Here is a 26992-nt window from a genome sequence, read left to right as displayed (position 1 = left end):
TGCATTCCCTCCAGACCTAACGCCATCCTTTCCTTCCTGTTCTCAATGCAGATGGAATCTGCAGTGCTCCGCCCAACAGTCTTGGAGTCACTGTTGATTCATATTTTCCCTCCATATATTTACCTTCTGACATGGATAGAAGCTCTGTCTTTAAAATCAAGTAGAAGCATTGTGTCAGCCTCTGGGTCTCCCAGTTAGCTCCTCTACTCCTCCTCTTCCTATCTCAATGTTCCACACCTACGTTCTTTTTTACAAAGCAGTCATGCTGATCTTTGTAAAACTCACTTCAGATTATATCACTCCTCTGCCAAAACATGCACCAATGGAGTCCTCATCCATGTGAAATAAAAGTTCACCACTCTCAAAGGCCCTGCCTGATCTTCCTCCCTGCACTGACCCAGTGTGGGTTGGATCTCATCTCCCACCCCTTCCCACCTGCTTCTATTCCAGCTGCAACTATCTGCTTCCTCCTCCATGAGCATACCTCCTCCTTAGCATCTGTCTCCCAGCCTTCTGCACTGGTGTTCCCCTGTGCCTAGAACTCTCCTCCTCCTCCAAGATGTCTGTCTCAGTTCAGTGAAGGACCCAAACAAACTTCATGCTAGTGAGAGCATCCTTGGTGACCCCCTTTCCCATTGTCATCTATCATACTGTCCTAGTTTTTTCCTCAGCATTTATCACACCTGGCACATACACACACACACACACACACACACACACACACACACACACACACACACACACACGCCTTCACTTATTTTTCTAGAATGCATACTCATAAGAAATGGGAATTGGTTTTTTTTATTTATTTCCAATGCATGGAACCAAGAACTCACAGAGTATTGGTTGAGTGAGTGTGTTTGCTGCATACGCACATACAACCACTTAGCTATACACAGCACATGGATTGATGTTAAAGCGGAGAGGAAGCCGTGACAGTCCCAGGGGCCCTAATACGTTGGATGACCTTGGCGCATTATGCAGCCTGTGTGGTATTCTGTCCTCTCAGTTGTAAAATGAAGTGTTTGGATTAAATGTTCACAAAAATCACCTGAGCTCTAAGAAGTCATGATTGAATGACTCTGAGGCCTGATTACTTTTTACTCTCCCTGATGCTTCATGTCTTGAAATACAACATCCTTAGTATATAAACTCCCTTTCTAATGAATAGTGAAAAGAGAGAAATTAAGCAAGATTATGGGCCAATTCATTTCAGCGACGTCAACATACGACATGATCATTATGTAATATTGCCCATCCTGAAAACAATCTTTTCTCCTAAAGAAGCCATGACAGTTATTTTTAAATCCACCTGGCATTTCAATTAAGAGTGAGATAACTAATGTGTTTACCCCAGAGTACTTTCTTGGCTCATCTTATTATGTGGACAAAGGATACATCACAACAGAAAGCAGCTTATTACCAATTTGTGTGGGAAGCTCTGCTATGAAGAAGTGGCCAAAGTGAGCGCCGCCTAAAATGTTACTTCTGCATGCATGTAGGTAGCAACTACTTCTAAATACTTATAGTCAAAAAAATTAATATCTCCACCCTTCATTCAGTGGCTCTTGGGTTTTTCTGTGTGTCTTTCTTGGCCTCTGGCTTCTGACTGCATTCAGCAAAAGTGCAAGATGAGAGACTGGTGATCCCCGCCCCTAGCCTCTTGCCCTGTTGTGTTGTGTTTGACTATTGTTCTGTCTACCAAAGGTCTCTGCTCCATCTGCTGCCCCTCCCACAATGCTGTCTCTGGTCTACAGGTGGCGAAGCAGCTCAGTGCTGCTCAACTCCCCACTGCCTGAATCTCAACTCTCCTTTTCCCCTTCAACTTTCCTTTTAGCACATCTTTTTCCGTTTATCCTGATTTTTTTTGTGCCATGTGTTTATTTATAAGGGTTATTGTTATGAGAAATCAGTAAGAGAATACGAGTCAAGAAATTAAAGGGATAGGAATATAGTTATGTCAGCAAATGAAAAGTAAAGAGAGATTTTGTAATTGGACTCAGTTAAAAAAAATAAAAGAGCATTTAGTTCCCATTTGCTACTAATGGGCATCATACCAGTATATCAGGAGCTGGACCATATATTGAAAGAAAAAATGACCTACCCTATAGGCAGCATTTTTAATAGAAGTTTTGTATGAGGCCTTTATAAAGCCTAAATTGAATCATGATTCCATGAAACATTTCTAAAGAATGTGAACATGATGCAATATGCAAGCTGGCAGAAAGGCATAGTGTTATACAACTATAGACAAGATTAATCCTCTATACACTATCCTGTGATTGGGCTTGATACAAGAAGATAGTTTGAGAACTTCAGGAAAGAATGATAGCCATGCTCCTTGGATGCACTTCCTAAAAATGTGCTTTCTTTGCCTAAATTTAAAAAGCAAACTTTTGTAATAACAAAGTATTTTATGTCTGTTGTGAAAATACAGACAATCATACAAAATACTATGAAAAACACCCCAAACCTGCATCACTCCCAAAAGAAAGGTTTTAATAGCAATGGCCTTAAACATTTCTTCATACATACATGTATGTTTTTAAATCATTATTTTTCCTTACATGTCAGTATTTGTGTATTTCCCCTTTTTCCTATGTAGGATTTTTACTGCGTGTGTGGTGTTTCATCAAATAGTTCATCTGATAATCTAACAATTTGGGATATTTCTCTTATTGCCATTCTTTTCATTCTTTTAAGGATCTAATGAACATACCTACATATAAACCTGACAATTTCCATACTTGTTGCACTTTAAAAGCTTATTTTTTAGTAATTAAAGTCTCTGAGCATTTTCTTGTTATTAAAAATGTAATTATTTATGCTTGTGTGCACATATATGCACACATGTATGTATTCCATAGCACACATGTACAGATCACATGCATTCTGTGGCACACAGGTGGAGATCAGATGACAAGTGACTTATGGGAACTGGTTCTCTCCTTTTGTCGTGAGAAGCTCAGGTCATCAGGTGGCAATTGCTCTTATCCACTGAGCCTTCTTGCTGGCCTGATCCCTTATTCATAGTCTTATCCTATCATTCAGGAGAAAATGTATGCTAGTTCATTCTCTTACTAGCCAGGGATGTTTATCAGTTTGTAACTCAGTGTCTGAAATAGTCAAGTTTAGGGCAAGGGAACGTATCAGAAATATGAGCAATTTGAATTCTGGCCAGAAAGATATCCATGAAGTTCAAATAACCAGGTAGTATAGTCGTAAAATTGACTTCCTTTTCTGTACACCAGAGATCTGGCTTTGATTTCCTGCTCTTGTAGAGAGCTTTTGCACAATGAAGGCTGTGAGAATTAATCACTGGAACCTCTTAAAATTTAAATTCAGTTTTACTAAGGTGTATATGTATATGTTTGTGTGCTGGCATGCACATGGGTGCCTGGTGAGTCTGGAAGAGGATGTCAGATGCCTGGCACCAGTGTTAAAGTGGTCACGAGCCACTGGGCATGAGCACTGGTAAGTAAAGCAGGAACTTCTGTTGAGAGCGGCAAGCACTCCTCACTGCTGGGCCTTCCGACTCTCCAACCTGAGGCTAGTCTTTTCAGTTTGGAAATGGATGTCAGTCAGTAGACTCACAGAGATGTTCAAGTACGAAGCACAGGAGAGATGACATTGACTGAAACATTTTGAGAGTAAGAGTGGCTAAGAGTTCACCTCTGGCATCAAGTAGCTTGATTTGGCTCTCCCAAGCAATTTGACCGAGAGAAGTACCAGGCATGCGCAGTCTTGGGATGAAATACCATGCCCCGTGACGTTACCAATCAGTTTAGTGACTGGTACGTAGCACTGTTATTGTCTATTCAGGTATATTGGGATTTATATGAGCGAAACCCAGAACAGTATTTTCTTCAATGCCTCCTGTCTGCATAATATTTCATTGCATCAATTCAGCAGATGAGTTGTTGTGGAATGTTGTTTTAAGTATATAAAGATGTGTTCCATTTGTTTATGCTGCAGAATATTGCTTTAACTGGGTGAAGGTATGTTGCATTTGTTTATGCTACATTTGTTATGTAAAAATGTGTTACATTTATTTGTGCTGCATTTGTTTAATTTTGTAAAGATGTGTTGCATTTATTTCACCTGGCCTGCCTAAGGCACCTGAATGGACTAATGAAAAGCTGAACGGGCAATAGCTAGGCGAGAGAGGGATAGGCAGGGCTGGCGGGCAGAGAGAATAAGTTGGAGGAAAAATCTAGGCTCGAGAGAGAATAAGGAGGAAAAAATAGAGGAAGAGAGAGATGGAGACACCTGGGGCCAAAAGCCAGCCAGACATGAGAAGCAGTGAAAGTGGGACATACAGAGAGAAAGAAAAAAAAGAAAGGTAAAAAGCCCCACAGGAAAACGTAGAGGAAGAGAAGCAGGTTAAGATGTAAGAGCTACCGGGTCAAGCATAAGCTGAGGCTGAGCATTCATAACTAATGAGTCTCAGTGTCATGATTTGGGAGCAGGTTTGTGGCCCCAAAGAAAAAGAAAGCCTGGTACAATGAGTTTTTATTTCCCTCCTGAAAGATGACACTGGATACAAAACATGTCACTGTATAAGAAATGTCTCTTGCCTTTCAGGAGGTCATACAATTATGTGCCAAAGCAGAGGTAGTTGTACTATTATGTTTGTTAAAGTAACAGGAAAAATAAAGTAAAAAGCGAATGTTTATTATGATGTCCAGTCGGGTCTTTCTATATGGCACTGCTGCATTTTTATATGGGGCTGCATTTCGCAGGCCACAAGGAGAAAGGCCAGCTGTAGGGTGAAAGGAGCTATCTAAAAAAATTAGAAGCCAGAAGATGAAATCACAGTTTGCTTTGTCTTAATGCTTTGTTGGGAAAGAGACTGACTATTTTAACCTTTGTGTATCATACTGTCTGTATGTCTGGTTAAGTGTTATGACCTCCCACTGCAAAGTTATTAAAGTTCTGGTGATAATCACTTGGGAACACTGTCCAGAAGTCTGTTTGTTCAAAGATTCAATATCACACAGATAGCTGGAAATTAGAGGCCAACCCTTTTCCTATGATAATGCTTTCGTTCTGAGCTTCTGCTTTCTATCTGTAAGTAAGAAAGTCTTATTTCATGGTGAATTTAATGGCTGTTTGACACTCGTCTATGTTTTTTAAGGGTAAACTCTGATGTATGCTTAGAGCATAAACATCATGCTTTCTAGTCGGTTTGTTAATAAGAAACAAATTGTTTTGAAGATGGCTAAAGTGAGATAGGATATAAAAATGATCTAAATGCTCTGGAAAAAATAGTATTACACTTTGGTACATAAATCTATGCAGAGACTATTTTCCTTGGTTTGTTCATGCTTTCACTGGTGTAAGTCTACTAAAATGATGGAGATGTGGGACTGTGGATCCACATCGTGCATCCAGGACAAATCAGCATCCAAAAGAGGAGAGCAGGACAATGAGAGCTTGTTTTATTTTGTTAGAAACTTCACGCCCAAGTAAGAACTTGACATTTAATTTATCACTTATATTAACTGTCTGAGCAGCCATCACTGTAATGTTTTAAAGATTACATAAGAAGTCTAAAACTCAGTGCATTTGGGTTCTGTGTCTCAACAAATATCTCAAAGGTCTAGTTAAACATCCTTAGCCAGGATTTTAATTTGAAGCTCACAGAGCCAATAATTCCCGACCCACACTTTCTGCTCCTATTAATTGATGAGACGTGAATGGAACTTTCCTTGGGGAAGTACTTAGTTCAGACTTCACCATCTTACAAATAAAACTGCTGGCCCAGTTCCCATCCACTGCTGTTATTCTTGGGCCAGAGACCAGGAGAAATGTCCACTCATCTAACTGTGACCATCTAAACTCTAGTATATGTCAGACACGATGTAAGGTACTAGGAATACAATGATAAGTAACAAAGGTCCATACGGAAAATGCTATGCCAAGAAAACATAAATAATGTTCTAACAGGCACACCTCACCGTAGCTGGAAGAGGACAAAGGAAGAATGGCTAAGAAGGCAGTGCTGAAGGATAAGACTTAAAAGAGGGCCAAGAAGGGTTTCCCAATCAAAAAGGCAGGGCAGCACAATCCCAGGCATATAGCAAAGGCTCCCTAGACCATGAACAATCCCAGGAAGTGCCATGTAAAAGAACCAAGGAGAGAAGCTTAATAAATAATAAGCGAAGGGTTCTTGCTGCAGGGGATGGAGCTAGGCTTGATCTAGTCTTGACAACATAATGAGATGCCACAGTGGAGGTGAGAAGGTGAGCCATTCTCCAGGGAAAAGTGTGAAAATAAAGATGTAAATAAGGTCGGCATCTTTTCTCCCTAGTCTCGGACATCTGATATTTTCCCACAAATAGATGCTTCATTTGAGCCTCCAGGACTGAGTTCTCCCTGCGGCAGTTCACACCTCCAGATGTCCGATGTCTCCACTTAGAGCTGTTCCAGGCCTATCAGGAGCTACATGCCCCAAAGTGACCTTCTGCTTGTCCTTCTTTTCCAAGCCTGTTATGAACCCACTCCTCCATCTTGGTTACTGATGCTTCAGTCTCACAGTTACGAAAGCAAAATGCTGGCACTCATTGCTTGCTCTTTATTCCAGGCCTTGAATATGCAAAACTCTGCGACAAGCATGCTGATCCCACACTCAAGCATGCCTCACCCCTACACTGCACTCCGGTTCTGAGTTCAAGTGACCACCTGAGCCTCGCATTTCCATTTGATCTCCTTACTCCTTGGCCCCTCTGCTCTCCACTCTCCACTGAACAGGCTGAGTCATCCTTCTACATCCAGAGTCACACCTTGACTGAAATTCCTCGTTTCTGAATCCTGGCCTGCTCATCTAGACCCTAGCAACTCTCCAGTTTGGCCTCTTGTATTGATTTACCCACCAATTCTAGTCTTCTAGGCTTACCCACCAATTCTAGTCTTCTAGATTAACCCACGAATTCTAGTTTTCCAGATTTACCTGCCAATTCTAGTTTTCTGGATTTACCCAGCAATTCTAGTTCAGTCTCCTCTCAATTCCCAGAACACGAGAGTTCTTTCCTGGCCAATGCTACTGAACCCATGGCTTCCTCATCCTCCGCTGGTCTCTCTCTCCTCCATGGCCATTTCACTTTCATCTTTCATCTTTTCCTCAAATGTCCCATTGAAGGCATCTGAAAACCATCTAATAAAGCTACCCGAACTATTCTGAATTATCACCCCATTATTTCCTTGCTAGGAATTAACAGGATATACAATGACTTGGTCATTCATTTATTTCTTTATTGTGTCTCTCCTCTATGAAGTCCCAATTTTATGACAATTGCTATAAATACCATATCCTAAGTAAATAGTACAGTATATGGCTCCAGGCATGTATTTAATAAATATTTATTGAACAAATGAATGCCAAAGCCAGTAATGTTTTAACAATAGACATAAAGGTTAATAGAAACATACAGAAATACCAATTATTGATAAAATAAGACTCGAAATGATTATTTGACTTGATCCTTTGTAAGTCACTAGTAAAGGCAATGAGTTTGCCTGGATTATTACTGATATATTTGGATTTACTACTGGCCTATAATTGCTCTGCCTTTCCCTGTTGCTTGGTAAATTTCTCCTCTTTAGAAGGCAGAGATAAGAACTCTGTGAGTGGGGGATAGTATAGATGTAAAAGTGGAACACAGTAAACAGTCTCAGGTGCTTTAACGGAAAAGCATGCTGCTATCGCCTTGGTAGTTTAAAAGAAGTCTTTCTTCGGATTTTTAACTGGAGAGAGATGTGTTTAATTGGACGGCGGAGAAGGAAGCAGCACACAGAGCACTGAGGCGGAATGAAGAGAGGGCCAGAGGGTGCAGTAGGGAGATTTCAGAATGGAGAGCTGCTCCTGGGGTCGGGGTCTTTCTGAGTCTCTAGAGCATATGCTTACGAGCACTGAAGGAAGGACGGCCCTTTCTCTCCTTGGTGGGGTATGAAGGGAGGTTAGAGCTTCCAGACACCCTGTGAAAAGTGAGAAAGCAGTGGTGGGGACAGAGCAGAACATAGAGAACGTGTCTTGGTGTGCCATTCATAAATTGGGAGCTACTGACGAAGCATTCATTAAAAAAAAAAAAGTCACTGAGGGTCCCACCAAAGCCATGAATTTGGTACCTGTTCATACAATTGTATTATTAATCAAATGGTTATTAAGTACATGCTATGTTCTAGAAGACACCTAGAAGTGCCAAGATTAGGAAATCACATGTTTTGCCATCAAGCGGGAGAGAGGATGTACTGCTTAGCCAAGCCTCACGTTGAGGGCCGAACACTAAACTGTACTGAGGTAGAACCCAGAGGATGAAGGTGGAGAGGAGCCAATTCTTGTCAGACAGTCTATTGCTATATAATTTAAGGGGTAGAACACCAGCGATAATCGAATGCTGAAGCAGGACACAGTTCTTTAGAAGAACTATAAGAATAACAGCTTGAACGGAAATTCAGACGTTGCCTAGACAGGCAGAGGTAGCTTTGAGGTTATTCTTGACACAGACCTGGAGGTGACCTGGAAGTTCACACCTAGCACTGGCAAGAACAGGCAAAGGGTGCTGTATTCAGACAATATAAATATGGAAAATAGAAGGAATTGTGTGTGAGAAATATGTGATAGTGTTCTTAAAGTCATAGTTAATAACAAATGAAAAGCACTTCCCAGAATGCCATATCAGAGAGTGAGCAGTTCTTCCAAGGATTCTAGTTATAGCAAGGAAGAGGTGCTCTGAAGTGTGAAGCTGTGAGGAACCTTTCAGCTTGTGGCCTTGAGTCTCCGGGGGCCCAGGTCAGGAGTAAGCACTGTTAATGACTGCATCAGGAAGGGGACAGAGGGAGAAAGGAGAGAGGCAGGAAGAGAGAGGGTCGGTGGAAGAGAGGAAAGTTTCTCTCTTTAAACTCTGACTTGAGTCATGTCGTGTGGGTACCACCTTACACCAGGTTCCCCTGCAGCTGCAGCATCTCTCTGGCTGTGGCCAGGAGCTTCAGCTCCCTCTTGAGAGGCTCCCAGGGCAGAGACCGTGCTGCTGGGGCCAGCTGGGAAAGCACTTAGCTTTTCATATCCCAACTCCGAAGAGGAAGTGCCACCCTGGAGGTGAGGCTAGCCAGTCGCCCTGCAGACTGCTGCCTGTCACCACTGAAGTGCCACCGTCTTTCACTAGCAAGACCCAGTGTCTTGAGCCCGCAACATGGCAGCCTAGAGTAGCAGAAGAGGCTTTTATTAACTTGAGTGGCCTAAGCACACTGTGGAACCAGAGATGGTTTCGGCTCCCTGCAAATAGCGCTTGTAGCTGGCTTCCATGGAGAGAAGAAAACAGGGCTCAGGAAGAGAGACGCTTTCCACCTTCGTGAACCTGGTGAGCACGGTGAGCACGACCTTGATTTTACCACATAGGTCGAGACTGCTCTTTACCACAACCGTGTTAATTCATTCTTTCCCTCCTTCCTCCCACCCATCTCCTGCCACTTCCCCGGGAGCATAAAGCTTTCTGCATCCTGCTGTCCATTAGCATAAATAAGCCCATGCTTTTAAGGTAAAAATAGTTTTAATGCTATATTTGCTAAAGACTGCATTACCATAAGAGGATAAAAATACTCCTGGGTAACAGGTAGGTCATATTCATCAGAGGCAGTAACACATTTCTTTTTTTGTGGTTCCCTGAAAGTCGATGATTTCAGCCATAGATTAAAACCTGGGTCTCAGCACACATTACATTTCCACTTCAGAAACTGTTAAGCCAGGAGTGTTTCAGAGACTCATACCTTTGTGTGTTCATTTATTTTTTTCTGTTGCCAATATTTTATAGGAAGTTCTAAAGCACAACCAAAAATAAAAATGAAATGCCGTTTCAATCTGCTCTTTGCTGTATGAGCAACCGGATAAAGTTATGCTCCTCCTCCATTTTATCCAGTGTTAATTTAAATTTGATGTAACATTTCTATGACAGATAAGGAAATACTGGGCTAAGAAACAACAGAAGTGGCAAGACATGGAAATGAGAGATCTCCAGCGTCTAGAAGAGCTGAAGACATTAATGGCTGAACAGTCAGTGAAAGACAGAGAGAGGTAAGGGAGGGGTTTGAGACCGCCATAGTGAGCTGCGAAAGCGCCTTCTGCAATACATTAGGATAAACGATATCAGAGCGAGCATCCTTCACACCGAATGTTGCCATTCAATATTTATATCTACACACGGATAAAATGATTTCTATAATATAGTTTAAACTCTCACTTTCATACTTAAACCCCCAGTTTGCCATTTTGTTCCTTTGATGACTTCCTAGTTAAAGCTCTCACAGAGGGTTTTCTGGCAACTGATTGCCCACTGTGTGCATGAAATGCTACAGGCGGCTGCTGTGAATTAATATTTTGACCCAGGAGGAGGAAACCATTATTTTAATAAGAAAAGGGTCCACTTACTGTGACTGAGGCTGGGAAAGACAATCCACAATTATACAGAGCTGTGTGGATGTTCCAATGAACTCACTAAAGTCATATATGAAAATGTGCCCTAGAATTTCCTGCAATTATGTAACTGCAGAGCTGGGAAGGACATTGGAGATAATGAGCTCGTCTTCTTATTTTATGTGTTACGCCAAGAGATTAAAACAATGGTTTTTTTTAAAGATTACTGTATTGGGGCCAAAAAGAAAACAGTAAAAATCCTAGTAATCTGGAAAGGAAAATCCGAAAATAAAGAGATGGATTCTCTATCAGGAAACCTGTTACATAAAGAGATCAAGCAGACACTAAGGAAGTCTCTCCGGCTGAGGGAGAGTTCCTATGGAAGAAACAAGTTATGACTGTCTCCAGAGTTATAGGTGTTTCTTGTCCTAACCGGCTCCTGGGTTATCGTTACATTGTTTCCCGGGTATCTCAGTACTTTAGAGTTGAGAATGGAACCAAAAATATAACAAAGCCTGAACTCAAGGTCAAGAGGTCAAACAACCAAAGAGCAAACAGCAAGTGAGGCCAAGATACAAGTGGTTACCAGAGGACAGACCATGCTGCAGCCCAGAAAGAAGTAAATAGGAGCCCCCTACAGCTGCGCACCAAAGGGCAATGCAAAGACCGCGGTCAGGAGGCTGGCCGAGCCATTTAAGTTCCCCCAGGAAAAGAAAGAGAGCCACAGGAACTTAAGGGGTGGGAAAAGCAGAACAGATGTGGAGTTCCAGCATTTGGAACATGCTTCTAATAGAACATCTCTCATAGCAGGGAGCTTCTCTGATTACAGAACCATTTTCAGTCTTTTGCTTCCTGTCCTAGTAATTACCAAGATTAGCTGATTCAGAGCTTCAGTTGAAAAGAAGAAAAAGCAAATCAGATTAGTGTGTATTACATAACAGGAAAAAATAGCCATATTACAGCATAGCAAAAAGGACTGAGGACCAGGAGCTGTAGCTCAGGGTTTTATTCTTAACTCAACTTTGAATAGTGTATGACCTTGGAAACATCAGTTGTTTACCTTCCCCAAGGCTCTGCCTTGTCCACTGGAAAACATCTGAAGGTTAGAAAGCTGGTCACTTTTAAGAGTTTGTGATAAATACATATCAACTCCTTTGATGGAATAATACAGATTTAAATAATCGTGAAGCCAATCCTTGCATACCAATGGGTAAATCACCAAGGAAGGGCTTTTAAATGTGATATATCCAAGCCATAATTCTCCACAAAAACACTGTGATGCTTTGTGGGCTGGGGATGTAGCACCACTGGAAGAAGACTTGAGTGGCAGCCACAGAGCCCTGGCTGGGTTCAGTCCCTAACACCACAAAACCCAGGTATGGTGCCACATGCCTGTAATCTCAGCACTTGAGATGGAGACAGGAGGATCAGAAGTTCAAGGTCACCCTTAGCTACACAGCAAGTTCAAGACCAGCCTAGGATATAATACCTGTCTAAAAAAAAGTGATGTAGATAGAAATATAATTCTCATTCTGTGTTTTGAGATGTAGTCTAACATGTAAAAAAGCTTTCACTTCTGACAATGACCAGAAGCTATATTCATCTGTAACCACTCTGGCACTAACAAATTTGGTAGATAGGTTAAAACATTTTTTTCTCTAATAATATAATACAATAAAAATCATGTTTGATGTTTTAACCTAAGGCACTTTCTTCACATCAGATTAAGAAGACCCAAAATATTAGCTTCCAGATTTACCATCAGGGTATGCAGATGTGCCCTCAAGAGTCTGAAAACTCTGCTCATTTATCTATTTCTGCTTTGAATATGGAAGATGAAGGTTCATGGAAATAACACATTCATCAACAAATTAATGGGTAGAGAATATGAAACTTTCCTTTTGCAGTTAAAAGTAGTGGCATTTTGAAGGTTTCATGTGGCTTGACATAACAAAAAGATGATCACATCCACATCTCATTTTATTCAAATTATTTTGTCAATGTTTCCACTAGCCTTCTATGTTCCAAATACCCAATTTTCAACGTGTTCTTGAGCATGAGAGAGAAGACTCCAGAACTGGGTTGTTGCCGGTAGAGCCTTGGCTTTGTCTTTTACAGCTGTATGAAGTTTGGGTAAACTAGTGTCTCTGTGCTTTAGTTTGTCATTTTTACCATGAATATATAGATAGCATCTACTTCAAATGATTAAAAGTATCAGATATATAGTGAATGTAACTCACTGCCTAGAACATAGTAAGAACATTCTATATAAGTGATTTCCATGAACTGACCTTTTTTTATGACAAGATGCTTCTAATGCAGTTTTGTCAAAATATTTAAATTTTAAACTATTTTTAAAATGTAGTAATAAAGCCATTCTTATAGAAATGAAACCATTTATATCAATGCAAGCTGCTGTTTGCTGCCTGTGCTCATGTAATGTCTTATCTGGAATCCATTGCTATTATCAACTGTTTAACAAAGTACATAGATATTGTCTATATGTACCTAGACAAAGATACAAGGGTAAGAAAACCACACAAATCTTCACCAAAATGCAAAATATAGTACCACTGTATTAGTCAGCTAGAGGTGCCATGAAAAACGGTTTGAAAATCTGAAATTTATTTTCTTAGTTCTGGAGGTTAGAAACCCAAAACGGGACAAGGTTCTGATGAGGATTCCCTCCCTGGCCTCCAGAGAGCAGCCATCTCATGGAGACTCACTTCACTGGCTGGGAGAGACAAGTTCTCTGATGTCTTCTGTAAGGGCACCAATGCTCTTGGGAATGAGCCACTGGGAATGAACGTGTGCACATACGAAAGGGGCCGACATGTTCACTGTAACCATCTGGAAGAAAACGAAATGTTTGTCTGTCTGAAGATTGTCTGTTAACTTAACTCTGTCTGGTGGCCGCTAGCAAAGAATATCATTGGAGCAATTAGAAAAGGTGCCCTGGCCTGGCAGTGACGTGTAGTCAGCCCCTGCTGCAGAGGGACAAACTAGAAAAACGTTCTCCTCCGGAACCATGCATGGCACACAAAGACAAAACCTGGCGCATCCTTCAAAATAATGTATGGTAACCCTCAAAACAAAACCTTACCTAATCTTTTAAAAAGGAGAATATGCTATTCACTCCTCTTCTAAAAATTAGCCATGTAGCCGTCTGGGATTTATTTATTTATTTATTTATTTATTTATTTATTTATTTATTTATTTATTGTTTTCCGAGACAGGGTTTCTCTGTGTAGCTTTGCGCCTTTTCCTGGAACTCACTTGGTAGCCCAGGCTGGCCTCGAACCGTCTGGGATTTATATTCATCAACAATGTGAGCTGACTGTCTGACTTCCTTTATTTCCCCCCTAATTTGATGGCTAACTATCTCAGAACCAATTGCTAATGATTCATCCTTATCCTTTGATTGGATATGCCGCTTTTATTATATATCACATTTCTAATTATACTTTTATATCCATATGGACTCTTTTTTTTTTTTTTTTTTTTTTTTTTTTTTTTTTTTTTTTTTGGTTTTTCGAGACAGGGTCTCTCTGTGTAGCTTTGCGCCTTTCCTGGAACTCGCTTTGGAGACTAGGCTGGCCTCGAACTCACAGAGATCCGCCTGGCTCTGCCTCCCGAGTGCTGGGATTAAAGGCGTGCGCCACCACTGCCCGGCTTCCATATGGACTCTTAATTAGATTAAATAAAAGCTGATCTCTATTTATGCTTCCGCATGGACAGCATGCTGTTCAATCACTCTCCTGTGCTGTCCAGTAGGACAAGAATTCTCAAAAATAACTACTCTTATGTCAGTTTTCTTTTACAAATTCTGTTGACCTTTTGCATTAAAATAATGTTAAGGAAAGCTGATATATACACAAAATTTAATCTCCAATCTAGAAACATGCTGCCCAAATAGCATTCTAGTCTCTTCTTTCTTCACATAGATTTTTTTTTCCAGTGAAAGTTTAGAAATTATCTTCATTGAGGTAGAAACTTGTGACCAAGAAGGTAATTTCAAGTTCCTTTTAGATGAGAAAAAAGTCTGCATTAAGATAGCAGCTGTAGGGGTGCAGAGGTGTGAAGCCTAGGATGTTTATGAAGTATTGAAATTAATTAACTTTGGAAACTCATGTCATTGAAGATGAAGTCAGAGAAAGAAACCTGAAGTTGTTTTGTTGTTGTTTTAATATCATTTATTTATTCTTTGACAACTTTATACAGCCATACAATCTGCCTTGATTATACCCACCCCAATTATCTCCTCTCACTCCCCACTCCCCACCATGGCCTCTTAATCTCTCTGTCTCTCTGTCTCTGTCTCTCTCTCTCTGTTTCTCTCTCTGTCTCTCTCTCCCTGTCTCTCTCTGTCTCTGTCTCTCTCTGTCTCTGTCTCTCTCTGTCTCTCTCTGTCTCTCTCTGTCTCTCTCTCTCTCTCTCTCTCTCTCTCTCGTGTGTGTGTGTGTGTGTGTGTGTGTGTGTGTGTGTGTGTGTGTGTGTGTTTTGTACCTCAGTAAGAGTAGTTTGTTCATCCATTGACTGATCTTGTTGAATCGATCTTCTGGTCTTAGGTGGCTAAGAGGTTTTGTTTATTTAGTTTTTATTTATTGGCTTTTGTTTTTTGGGGTTTTCTTGTTGTTTTGTTTTGGTTTTACCCCTTGAGTTGAAAGCTTTAGTTATTCTGTTTGCAATTTCTTATTTTACAATCAATTTTTTTTTTGCCTGTAATCTTTCTTGTGTATCTTTGGCCAACATTCTGTAAAATACGAAATGATATTTTTCACTCTCTTATTTCTAAGTAGCTTTCATTTTATTTTGACTGTCCTGACAGTAAACCAGTGACTATTAGGATACTTTGGCACTTTCCATGTCCTTTCATAAAAAGATGCAAAATTCTGGTATGCTGTATTGGAAGCCACTAAACCCAGCTATATTTTTTAAAACATTTAACTGAAGAACAACAGTTTATATATCACAAAAGCCCCCTGTTCTAGGTGTATGCCTCAGTGGTCTTTCCAGTAAGTTTATAGGGTTGTGTCACCATGGTTAGCTTGTCAGTAATTTCTGACATGCCATAAAGATCTCTCCTGCTCACTTCCTTTAGTGCCTGTCTCTCCTCCAGTCCCAACCAACCACTAGTCTATTTCTGCCACAATAGAGTTGCCTTTCATGGACACTTTAGACAAATGGAATGCATCTGGGTTCTTTTTCTTAGCATAATGTCTTTGGGGTCTGTCTGTGTATCATCAATTTCTCCTTTTCATTGCTGAAGATTGAGTCTACCTTCTAACTGTTTTTCAGAGCAATATATTTTCCCACTGATAACAAATAAATATTAACGTAAGTATTATTTTTAAAATCATTGCTCAAAACTTGTATGTAATATGATATCAGCTCCTAACAAATCAACTGCTCACTCACTCTATCCTCCTTAACCCCATTTGAAGAGTGGGTCCTCGATTTCTCAATAACTGATCTCAATTTCTTCATTAGGCCCCCTGATATAGGGTAGCGAAGAGAAAAGGAAACTTCTCCATTAAAGCTACCTCCAGGGCTGGAGGTGGCTCAGTGGGTAGAGTGTCAGCTGCATGAGTGTGAACACCCGGGGTTAGATCTCTGGAACCCCCTTTAACGTCAAATGCTTTACATCTGCAAAGCCAGTGGTCAAGATAGAGGCAGGACACTAGAGCTGTCAGGGTCGCAGGTGAGTCAACCTTGAGGATATGAGAGCAGGAGAATGTCCCCCCTATCCCCCAGTGCCCCCGTACACTCCCTACAGCAACCTGGAGGGCTCTGCACCTTGCCTGGTCAAAACAGTAGAGCTGGTCTTGGCAATACAAGCAAGGGGGACCTGGATCTAAGGACCTGAGATCAGGAGGTAGTGCCAGAGAGCTCATCTGTGGTTGATATATTGTGCACCCCAATAAACTTATCTGGGGATCAGAGAACACAACAGCCACTATATTAAACTTAGAGGTCAGGCAGTGGTAGCACACACCTTTAATCCTAACCTTCTAGAGGCAGAGATCCATCTGGATCTCTGTGAGTTCAATGCCACACGGGAAACAGCCAGACGTGGTGACACACGCCTTTAATCCCAGAAAGTGATGGCAGGAAGCAGAAAGGTATATAAGACATGAGGAACAGGAACTACAGGCTTTTAAGCTTTTAGACTTTTAGCAGCAGTTCAGCTGAGATCCATTTGGGTGAGGACTCAGAGGCTTCCAGTTTGAGGAAACAGGATTGGCTGAGAAGTTGACGAGGTGAGGTTAGCTGTGGCTTATTCTGCTTCTCTGACATTTCAGAATTCACCCCAATACCTGGTTCCCCTGAGTTTTTTATTTAGTAAGACCGTTTAGAAATTCGTGTTACACTCACCCCAGTAATGACTGTGAGGGAAAGCTAGTGAGCTGACCAACCTACCTAACACCCAGGCCAGGAACCAGGGCTATGAGTTGGTCTATGCTAATATCCACCAAATCTATGAACTGTTGGAGCATGTGCAGGGGATGAACCTATGGATCCAAAACAGCAGGATCTCTAACAACAGGATATCCAAGAGGAGTCTCAGTGAGATCCCATTATCGGTGGTGTAGTAGAAACCAGAGGCCTTGACAATAAGATTCTTCTTCCTCTTTCTCTTCCTCCTCCTCCTCCTCCTCTTCCTCCTCCTCCTCTTCCTCCTCTTCCTCCTCCTCCTCCTCCTCCTCCTCCTCCTCCTCCTCTTCTTCTTCTTCTTCTTCTTCTTCTTCTTCTTCTTCTTCTTCTTCTTCTTCTTCTTCTTCTATTTCTTTGTTTTGCTTGGTTTTTGGTTTTTCTTTTAAATTTGGTTTGTTGGTGGGGGGAGAGATTCCAAGGGGCAGAGGGCAGGTATGAGGTGACAGATAAGTGGGACAGGAATGCACAATGTGAAATCCACAAAGAATCGATAAAAGTAAAAAAATAAAATAAAATAAAGATAGAGGCAGGAGATTCTCTGGAAGCTCACAGACCAGACTGCCTGGAATTAACAGCAAACAAAAGAACTACCTCAAACAACATGAAAGATGAGGAGCAGTACTCAAGATTTCCCTCTGACTTCTACAAGTGCACATGGTGATGAGGAGCAGTACTCAAGATTTCCCTCCGATTTCTACAAGTGTACATGGTATCCACACATCTGCATCCATGTGTAAGTGTGCACACACACGTGTATTTTTTTAGAAGTATCTCAAATTCTCATTGCAGAACAATGTCATTTAAGATGACATCTTTTGGGGGAATACTAACTATGCTATCTATTGGCAATGAAGCGGCCTCCTCCAAATGGAGGGTTGGCTGGGGTGACTGACTGACATATGTTCTGATTCTCCTTATTACCTCAATGGCCAACCTCTTTCTAGGGTGCAAAACAGTGGTGTATATGTAATCAAAACATTCTGGTGTCCACTTAAAAATATGAAAAGAAGCATGTGGAATTGATTTTAATAATATATTCCACTTAATTCAATAACTACCCCCAAACATTGTAGTTCCAATACATCACCAATATAAAACTCACTAATGAGATATTTTACAGCCTTTTCCTCATCTTAAGTATTTAACATCTGGTGTGCATTTTATACTTTGAGCGTACTTAAATTCAAACCAGTCACATTTCAGCTGCAGAATAGCCTCTGTCACCAGTGACTGCCATTGGATTGGAAGACGACATGTGCAGTCAAACTTGGCCGTCTCCTAGTGGGGGAGAGCTGGGTGGCAGCTGCCGGCAGAGCATCTGCCTTAGAGAACTGACATTCGACTTGGTACACACTTCGAACCTTGGTTTACTCATCCTCCGGCATCTTTCTCGGTCTTCACTGCCCTTGCCGTGATGTCCTTTGTGTCTTTTGTCTCAGTCTCCAAGGAATCTGCTGATGGCAACATAACCAGTCTCGCTCATCCTTAATGTGCAGACTCACACCTATGACCACAGTCCATGCATGGAGATCACCTGTGGTCCTGACCGTCCGTCCCCTCTCAGTTCTTTCTTTCTCCTTCCAGAACCTGCCAGTTCCTGGTTTTGTTTTTTTCCCCCAGAAATTGGCTTGTGCTTCTAATAAGACCTTCTTCAAATCATGAGAAATAAATGCTTTCCCATGCTCTCTGGACAACTCACCCTATCTCTGTGCTGTGTAGGCATAGTGCATGCAAAATGCAGGGCTTCCCTGGAGTCGCTTTATTCTAGGGAAGTGAGAAATGGGTTTTCCATACCAGCATTCCCCCCCACCCCCACCATCCCAGCCAGGTTCACTAAGGAGCAGGATGTGGATCTGGTATGGAAACTGTTTGACATTGCTCTTTCAATAGTGGGATGACTTATAGGAAGTGTTTCCAGGAAAAATCAACATGTGAAGTTAGTATTTTCAAAATGTTTAATATATATTTAAAGAGAAAGCACCTCAGGTACTTTCTAGGACACCCCCAAGCCCCTTGTCTTTCTGGGACTCTCCAGCTGCCGATACATCTGGCAAGACCCCTGCTCCTCTTGGCTCTTTTCCTTCAGACACCTCAAACCAGGGACTCCTCGCCACCCAGTAGCTAGGAAGAGCCCTGCTCCCCCATGGAATACCCCAAGTCCACCATCTTCCCAGGACATCTTTCCTACTTGCAGGACTCATGTCACTCAGTTTTCAGGTAGAACCCCCACTCTCTCCTCAGGGCTCCCCACTCTATCCCCACTACCCCAGGACTCGTTGTGGGAATCTGCCTCTTACTTTGCAGGTGGAACTGAAATCATCCTTTTCCTTTGGCATTCTAAGCTCACCATCTGAGGACCTGTATCCAGTGTCTGCTCACCGAGGGAGTCCTTACCTACCCTACCCTGTAGCACCTCATCCATACCATCTGAAAATCTATGCTGGACCTGTATCCATTGCCTATATCATCCAAGGATCTGTGTCCATTGTCTGCTCACTCTACAGAGGGAGTCCTCACCTGCTCTGTTCTCCAGCACCTCATGCACACCACCAGAAAATCTATGCTCTCAGAAACTACCCCTTCCCCTAGCTGAGCTGGAGTCAACCCAGAGACTCCATCTGTGAATCAGAACAGAGAGGTCAGAGCTTGAGTTTCAAGCATCTCCTAGCTGATCCCAAACCAGGCAAATAAAGATAACAGCAGGCACAGATCCAAACTCCCACTCAATACAGGTGAACTAAAAACACTTGTCAAGACTCACAGCCAACAGCTTAAGTCTAGATTCTCAAGTCATCACAAAAAGACAAGCAATGCAAAAAAACAAAAACAAAAACAAAAAACCCTAAGACCATCCATTTTCCCAGATCACTAGTTCTTTAATAACTGTGAGAACAACTTAGACGAAACATAGGACACAGAATTCAAAAGAACAATTATGAACATAATCAAAGAGATTAAGCATGAATCAATGCCTGAATGAACTTAAAAAGGACAGGAAGAAAATCCTGATTGAAGCCCAAGAAAACAAAACACAAGGAGCAACTGAATGAAATAAAGAAGGGCAATTCAGGATATGAAAATATAATTCAAAAGAGAGATAGAAATGCTAAAGGAAACCCAAAGTGAAATGCAGCTGGAAATGAAAAATTCAACAAGTATAATAAAAATAAATCAGTGAAAACATCAGAGGAAAGCCTTATTAACAGAATGGATCGCATGAAAAATAGGAAGATGGGGAGATAGAGCCTGAAGATAAGGGAAAGAATTGGATCATTCAATGAAAGAAAATGATACATTTTTAATGCTTGCATAGACTATGCAGTGTCTATGAGACACCATGAAAATATCAATGCTATGAGTTTATAGGCATAGAAAGAGGAGCAGAAACCCAGGTCAGAGGCACAGAAAATGTCTTTAAAAAATCATAGAAGAAAATTTCCTAAATCTAGGGAAAGAGAGGTACAAGAAGCATGGAGAATGCCAAATAGACAGGAACAGAAAGCAACTCTTAATGCAATATTATAAATAAAACGCTAACTATACAAAACAGCAAAAGGCTATTGAAACTTACAAAAAAGAGGTCTAAGTCGTATGTAAAGGTGGGCCCATCTGAATAACAGCTTATTTCTCAATGAAAACTTTAATTAAAGTCAGAAGGTTTTAAGACTTGGAGCAATGTGCTTCAAATTCTGAAAAGACCACAGAGTATTTTACCTTGCAAAATTATCTGTCATAAGTGAAGGAGAAAGAAAACCTTTCCGTGATAAACAGGCTAAAGAAACTTCTGACCACTAAGCCAACCCTGCAGTGGAATACTAGAAAGGATACTTTGGACTGAAAAGAAAGACGGTTATCTATAACAGATTATAGGAAAAAAAGAAATGATACCAGCATAGCTGTTATGAAAAGTACAGTGAAGCAAACAAATACCAAAAGTAAAAATGACAGCAATTAATACACATCTCTCAATAATAACATGAAATAATAATAGCCTCAAATCTGCCGTCTAAAGACACAGGCTAGCCTACTGGATTAGGAAACAGAGTCCATCTTTTGTTGTTCACAAAAATTACACCTCACCTTCAAGGCTAAACAGTACCTTAGAGTGAGAAGATGAAAATGAGTATTGTAAGCAGACAGTGTCATGGTAGGTATTGCCAATCTAACAACCAACAGAACAGACTTCAAGCCAAAACTAATTAGAAGAGATAAAGAGGGTTTTCTATTGCTGTGAAAAGACACCAGGACCATGACAACTCTTATAATGAAACATTTAATTGAGGGGGGTTTGCTTACACTTTCAGAGGTTCAGTCCATTGTCATCATGGCAGGGAGCAGGCAGACGTGCTGGAGGAATAGATGAGAGTTATTGTGGAATATTATTTTAAAGTACGTTGCATTTTTTCCTACTACTTTTGTTAACAATGCAAAGATGTGTTACATTTGTTTGATTAAGTAAAATTAACCTATGAGCAGGAGGCTGAGTCAGCAAGTAGTTGACAGGAAGTGGTAGGGAGGAACCCTGTGTAGGAAGCTAGGATTCTTAAGTGGGGGCTGAGTGAAAGGACACTGGGCTTTTTGGAAGATGCCAGCAAAGGGAGAAGGTGAGCTACTTGCTATTCAACCTCTCCGAACTAGCAGAATTCCACCTCAACTTTTGAATCTTGAATTCTTTAGGGGGATAGAGATGTAGATAAAGTTTCCCTTAGTAGCTTTGAAAGAGTTGGTGCCTGAGGGAATTCTGTTCCTTCAGGCTGCAGCCTTTGAGGTAGAACCACTGCTGGTAGTGACAATTACTGTCATTGATTAGGACAGCAGTTGCTTAGGACAACAGTTGTGTAAGGGCAGCCACTGTAAATAAAAAAAAAAAAACAAAACAAAAAACAAAAAAACAAACAAAAAAACCAGTCAACAACAGAGAGTCCATCTTTCAGGCAACAGGAAATTGACTGACTTACTCGGCAGTATCCTGAGCATAGGAAACCTCAAAGCCCAAGCCCACAGTGACACACTTCTTCCAACAAGGCCATACCTACCCCAACAAAGCCACACCTCCTAATAGTGCCACTCCCTGTGAAAGTATGGCCAATTACATTCAAACTACTTCAGAGGGACACTTGACTCTGGTCCAGGGAACAATCTCCCAAATGGACATTGCAATTCAAAGCATATATATACCAAACTCAGGTGCACCAATATTCATAAAACCAATACTACTTGACATTAAACCACAGATTAAACCCAAAACCCTAATAGTAGGTGATTTCAATAGTCCACTTTCACCAGTGGACAGATCATCCAAACAATAAACAGAGAAACATCAGAGTTAAATGACATCATAGACCAAATGCACCTAACAGAAATCTACAAAATATTCTACCCAGACACGACAGAATTCACATTATTCTCAGCAGCCCATGGAAGTTTCTTTAAAATAGACTGCACACTGGGTCACAAAGGCAAATCTCATCAAGTTTAGGAAAATGGAGTAAGTGTGTGAATTACATCTGACCACAAGAGAATAGAGCCGAAGACCCTTAGCAAAAGAAACTCCACAGACTCGTGAAAACACAGACTCAAGGGGACTATAATCAACCTACTGTTGACTGACAGACAGATGGGTCCTTGAATATGCGAAGGAGGAAATTTGAAAAATCCCTGAAAAAAAATGAAAATATAACACACAAAAAAGCTCTGAGATACAATCAAACAGCCCTAACAGAGGCACTCATAGCTCTAGGAGCTCACATTGAAGGTCTGAAGAACTCAGATAACAGTGGAACACTGAAAGAGTGTGGGAGAACCTGAATAAACCAAACCGCAAAGCAGAAGACGTAAAAAATAACAAAGACCAGGGTAGAAATGAATGTGAAATAGAAACTCTAATAATCAGTGAAACAAGCTGGGCAGTGGTGGCGCACGTCTTTAATCCCAGCCCTAGGGAGGCAGAGGCAGGCAGATCTCTGTGAGTTCGAAGCCAGCCTGGTCTACAGAGCAAGTTCCAGAACAGCCAGAGTTACATAGTAGGACCCTGTCTCAAAACAACAACAACAAGAAAGAATCAGTGAAACTAAGAATTGGTACTTTGAGAAGATAAACAGTTGATAAATCCTTATTCAAATTAACCAAAAAGAAGGAAGACCCAAATTAATAAAATTAGAAATGAACAGGGAGACATCCCACAGGTTCCAATCATATTTAGCCATAAGGTCATACTTTAAAACCTATATTCCACTAAGTTGGAAAACCTAGACGAACACATGAATTTCTGGATGCTGCTAACCCACAAAGTTAGACCAAGATGAGATCAATAATTTACTAGGTCTGTTATAAACAAGGAAATTGAAGCTGTAAATTTAAAGAAAAATCTTCCAGCTAAAGAAGTCCCGGTCCAGATGGATCCACAACAGAATTCTACCACATATTTAAACAACTACAACCAATACCTCCAAATCCTTTTAGGAAGCCAATATCCACGTTATGCTAAAATCAGGTAAAAATGGAACGAGAAAAGAAAACTATGGACCACATTCCTGATGAATACAGGTTTAAAATAATCTCAATAAATACTTGAAAACTGAATTTACATACAAACACATTAAACATCTCCTTCAACCTGATCAAGTTGAATTTATCTCAGAGAAGCAGGAATTGTTCAATATACATAAATCAATAAATTTAATACATCATCTCCAGGGACTTAAATCCAGAAATCATATGATCATCTCCATAGATGCACCAAAGGCCCTTGACAAAATCCAGTATCCCTTCATGATAAAAGTCCTAGAGAGTATGGTTGAAGAGAACATACCTCAACATAATAACAGCTACGTATGACAAACCCATGGGCTGTGTATGACAAATGTCATGCTATTTGGAGAAAACCTTGAAGCAATCCTATTAAAGTCAGGAACAAGACAGGGTTGCCCGCTATCTCCACCTCTATTCTATGTAATGTTCAAAGTCTTAGCTAGAAAAATAAGGCAAGAGTAGAAAATTACAGGGACCCAATAGGGAAAGAAGCAGAGGGTCCCTATTTGGAGACGATAATTCTACACACAGGAGATGCTAACGACTCTGCCAGAAAAACCCTAGGACTGACCAACACTTCATCAGAGTGCCAGGGCCCAAAGCTGACATACTGAAGTCAGTACCCCTGTCAAATACACTGAGAGAGAAGTCAGGGAAATGATGCCGTGTACAATACACTTAAAAACAAAGACAATACAATTCAATGTCAAAGTAAAATACCAGTTCAGACATGTGCTAAATAGAGGAGGATGCCTTTCATTTTGTAGGTAACAGAAACAGGAGTCCTCAGCGTGGCCATGAATATAAACATTTCCATTTTATTTAATTAATTAATTAATTTTTTGAGACAGAGTTTCTTTGTGTAACAATGCTGGCTGCCCTGGAACTCTGTAGCCCAGGCTGGCCTCATGCTCACAGAGATCCGCCTGCCTCTGCCTTCCCAGTGCTGGGATTAAAGGCGTGAGCCACCACCGCCTCTGTTTTTGTTTTTTAACAAGATGCTCATTCCTTACATTGTCGAATTTCTTTAACCCTATCGCTGCCATGATGACCAGCCTCTAGCAGCTCAGGGCTTGAAGGGGAGCCCATGGAGTTAGCTTTTCTCTCTCTCTCTCTCTCTCTCTCTCTCTCTCTCTCTCTCTCAGGCTCTTTCTATTATCTTCTGTCTCAATTCTTTTTTTTTCTTTGCTTACCTCTACCTAGATGTGTTCCTTCTGTCTTGATGTCTTCCTTCTAACTTACCTTCTGCATCTTTTCTGGTGTTTTCCTTCTCTCATTCTTGATGTCTTCCTTCTAACTAACTTTATTTTTTCCCTTACAGCTTATATACCGCAGCAAAATCTTGCAAGCAATATAAAAATTACAGTGTGTTTACACTCTATTTTCAAGTGAATGATTACAATGAATACAAGTAAAAAAAAAAAAAGCATGTTTTCCATATCCCTTACATGATTAAACACTTTACATATTACAGGTGAAAAACAAGTTGTCCCAAGAACCCACATCCATTCATGGCCAAGCAACTTATTATAGATTAACAGAATGTAAACAAGCAAGGTATTTTTTTTTCAGCCAGTTCTTTTGCTGGCAGGCTGTATTTTGTGGTTACCAAGAAAGGACCAATTATTTTATTACTTATCTCAAAAGCTAATCTTATAGGGAATCTTAAAAGAATCACAAACCTAAACTTTTGTATATGAAAAGCAATCAGTCAGCTCTACTTTAAATCCTTAGGGTGCACACCCACTCACCAACAGTTTTTTATATCGGGAAGCTGAGGGCAGAAATGGGTACAAAGAGTTTAATCATCACCTTGATCACCAACCCATCCTAGCAAGAAAGGCACATCAGCTAAGAATAATTGGGCTGCGTTGTTGTTGTTCTCTGACCCTAATGAGTCCCTCACCCAACTATGTGCCTTCTAAACTTTAGATTGTTTACTTGGTTTCTTTTTTTAACCTCAAAACCATTAGCAAACATCTTAACCTAACCTTATGTCATATTTAAAGCTTTGTTTTAGCTATGATGCACACAGAAACCTGTAAACACATCTCCCAACATTAAGATTAAAAGAACTCCAGCTAGCTGGGCTTCTGGGACTCAATTGTTTTTCTTAATCATTAACCTAAGCCACAGTCTATGTGGCTCCTCAATAGAAATTCATGTGTTCTAGCTGTGTGACACTTCCTTGTTTTATTTTTCTATCCTCTGTAACCCCTGTTTTATCAGGAGTGGGGGCAATATTTTATCCTATCTTTACCTATATTAATTTGCCCACGAAGCTAACTTCTATCATAATCCCTTACTGTATTTATTAAAGACCCTCAATCATCAAAATCCTATTTAAACTGACACTATTATTGTATAAAATCATTGCTTCAGTTAAACAGTACAGCTTAGGAGGAAATCGTCTTCATAAGAATCCACAGGTGAAAATGCCCAGTAGAACGGGCTATTTCCAAGACTACATTAAGGGCAGTGGGGATCTCCCCATGCCTCTTCACACCAGGCCAGATACCAGAGAAAAATGGCAGCGGCAGACATGTAAAGACACAGCAATAGCAGGAGACATTCCGAGGCTGAGGCTATCAGGGCCTTGCCTATCCGCGGTTCACCCATCAGAGCTTTGCTTCCGGGTGGGCCGATCCCCTGAAGTCGATTGTCACCTGCTGCTCTCCTGACAGGGCCACTGGCGTAACTACTTACTCTCAGGACCTTTTCTAGCCATCTTAGTCCTTGTCATTTGGCTTCTTAATAGTTTTCCCTCAGATCATCTTTTCCACCCACGGCTGGAAGCCCCCTCCAGCTTCTTTTCCATGTAAGTGGTCCTTTCTCTTTCTCTATGTGAGTCTCGGAATGTTCTGTTTCCACATCCTTCCTCGGTAACCTTGGTAGGCCGCTGTCACAGCCCCCGTCACCTCAGTGTGCAGCTCTATGTGGCTGCAGTGGCCCTTTGTCACTTCTGATTTTGTTATTGGGACAATCTTCTGTTTATTCTGTCTTCAGAACTTCACTGGGGATTCTCTGTGTTGAACAGGAAGGAGGAGGAAGTGAGGATACCTAATGGTCACACCTCATTTGTTAATTTCCTTAGCATCATTACTTCCTGTGGTTATTAAAAATTGCAGTGTAACAAAAACTAGACTAGCCTTCCATACAGGCGGGCTTCTGTCCCTTGTCGTTTTAAATCTTGTAGATGTTTGGTAAAATCTTCAATCTCTGGCTGGCTCAGCAGTTGAAGGCACTTGCTGCCAAGGCTGACAACCTGAGTTCAATCCCCAGACCCCACGTGGTGGAGGAAGGGAACTGGTTCCCACAAATTGTTCTCTGATCTCCACATGCATGCTGTGGTGTACATGTCCATACGGACACACACACACACACACACACACACACACACACACACACACACACACACGTAAAAGAATTTCAACCCCTATGTGGACTAGTCCTCAACTTGACACAGGCTGAAGTCATCCTAGGGGAGAGAACCTAGTTAAGAAAACGCCTCTATAAGATCAGGCTGTAGTCAAGCCTGGAAGGCATTTTCTTAATTAGCAATTGATGGGGGAGGGCCCAGCCCATTGTGGGTGGGTCCATCTCTGGGCCGGTGGTCCT

The 26992-nt window shown here is 41.1% G+C and overlaps 1 protein-coding gene across 24 annotated transcripts in view; it reads left to right on the top strand.

Moving 5' to 3' along the window:
• Window positions 1–26992, top strand: part of Ccdc148 (coiled-coil domain containing 148) — a 310826-nt gene that overhangs the window by 191062 nt on the left and 92772 nt on the right. For all 24 annotated transcript variants that reach the window (XM_052723791.1, XM_052723800.1, XM_052723811.1 and 21 more), the window contains one exon: window positions 9951–10069. In XM_052723791.1, coding sequence (XP_052579751.1) covers window positions 9951–10069 — 119 coding nt within the window. The remainder of the gene's footprint in view (window positions 1–9950; window positions 10070–26992) is intronic.

This window comes from Peromyscus californicus, unplaced genomic scaffold, assembly GCF_007827085.1.
Source record: "Peromyscus californicus insignis strain IS unplaced genomic scaffold, ASM782708v3 Scaffold_7__1_contigs__length_154581171, whole genome shotgun sequence".
In the NCBI taxonomy this organism is placed as follows: Eukaryota; Metazoa; Chordata; class Mammalia; order Rodentia; family Cricetidae; genus Peromyscus; species Peromyscus californicus.
The sequence above is the reverse complement of the archived record's forward strand: the minus strand, read 5'-3'. Positions and strand labels throughout refer to the sequence as shown.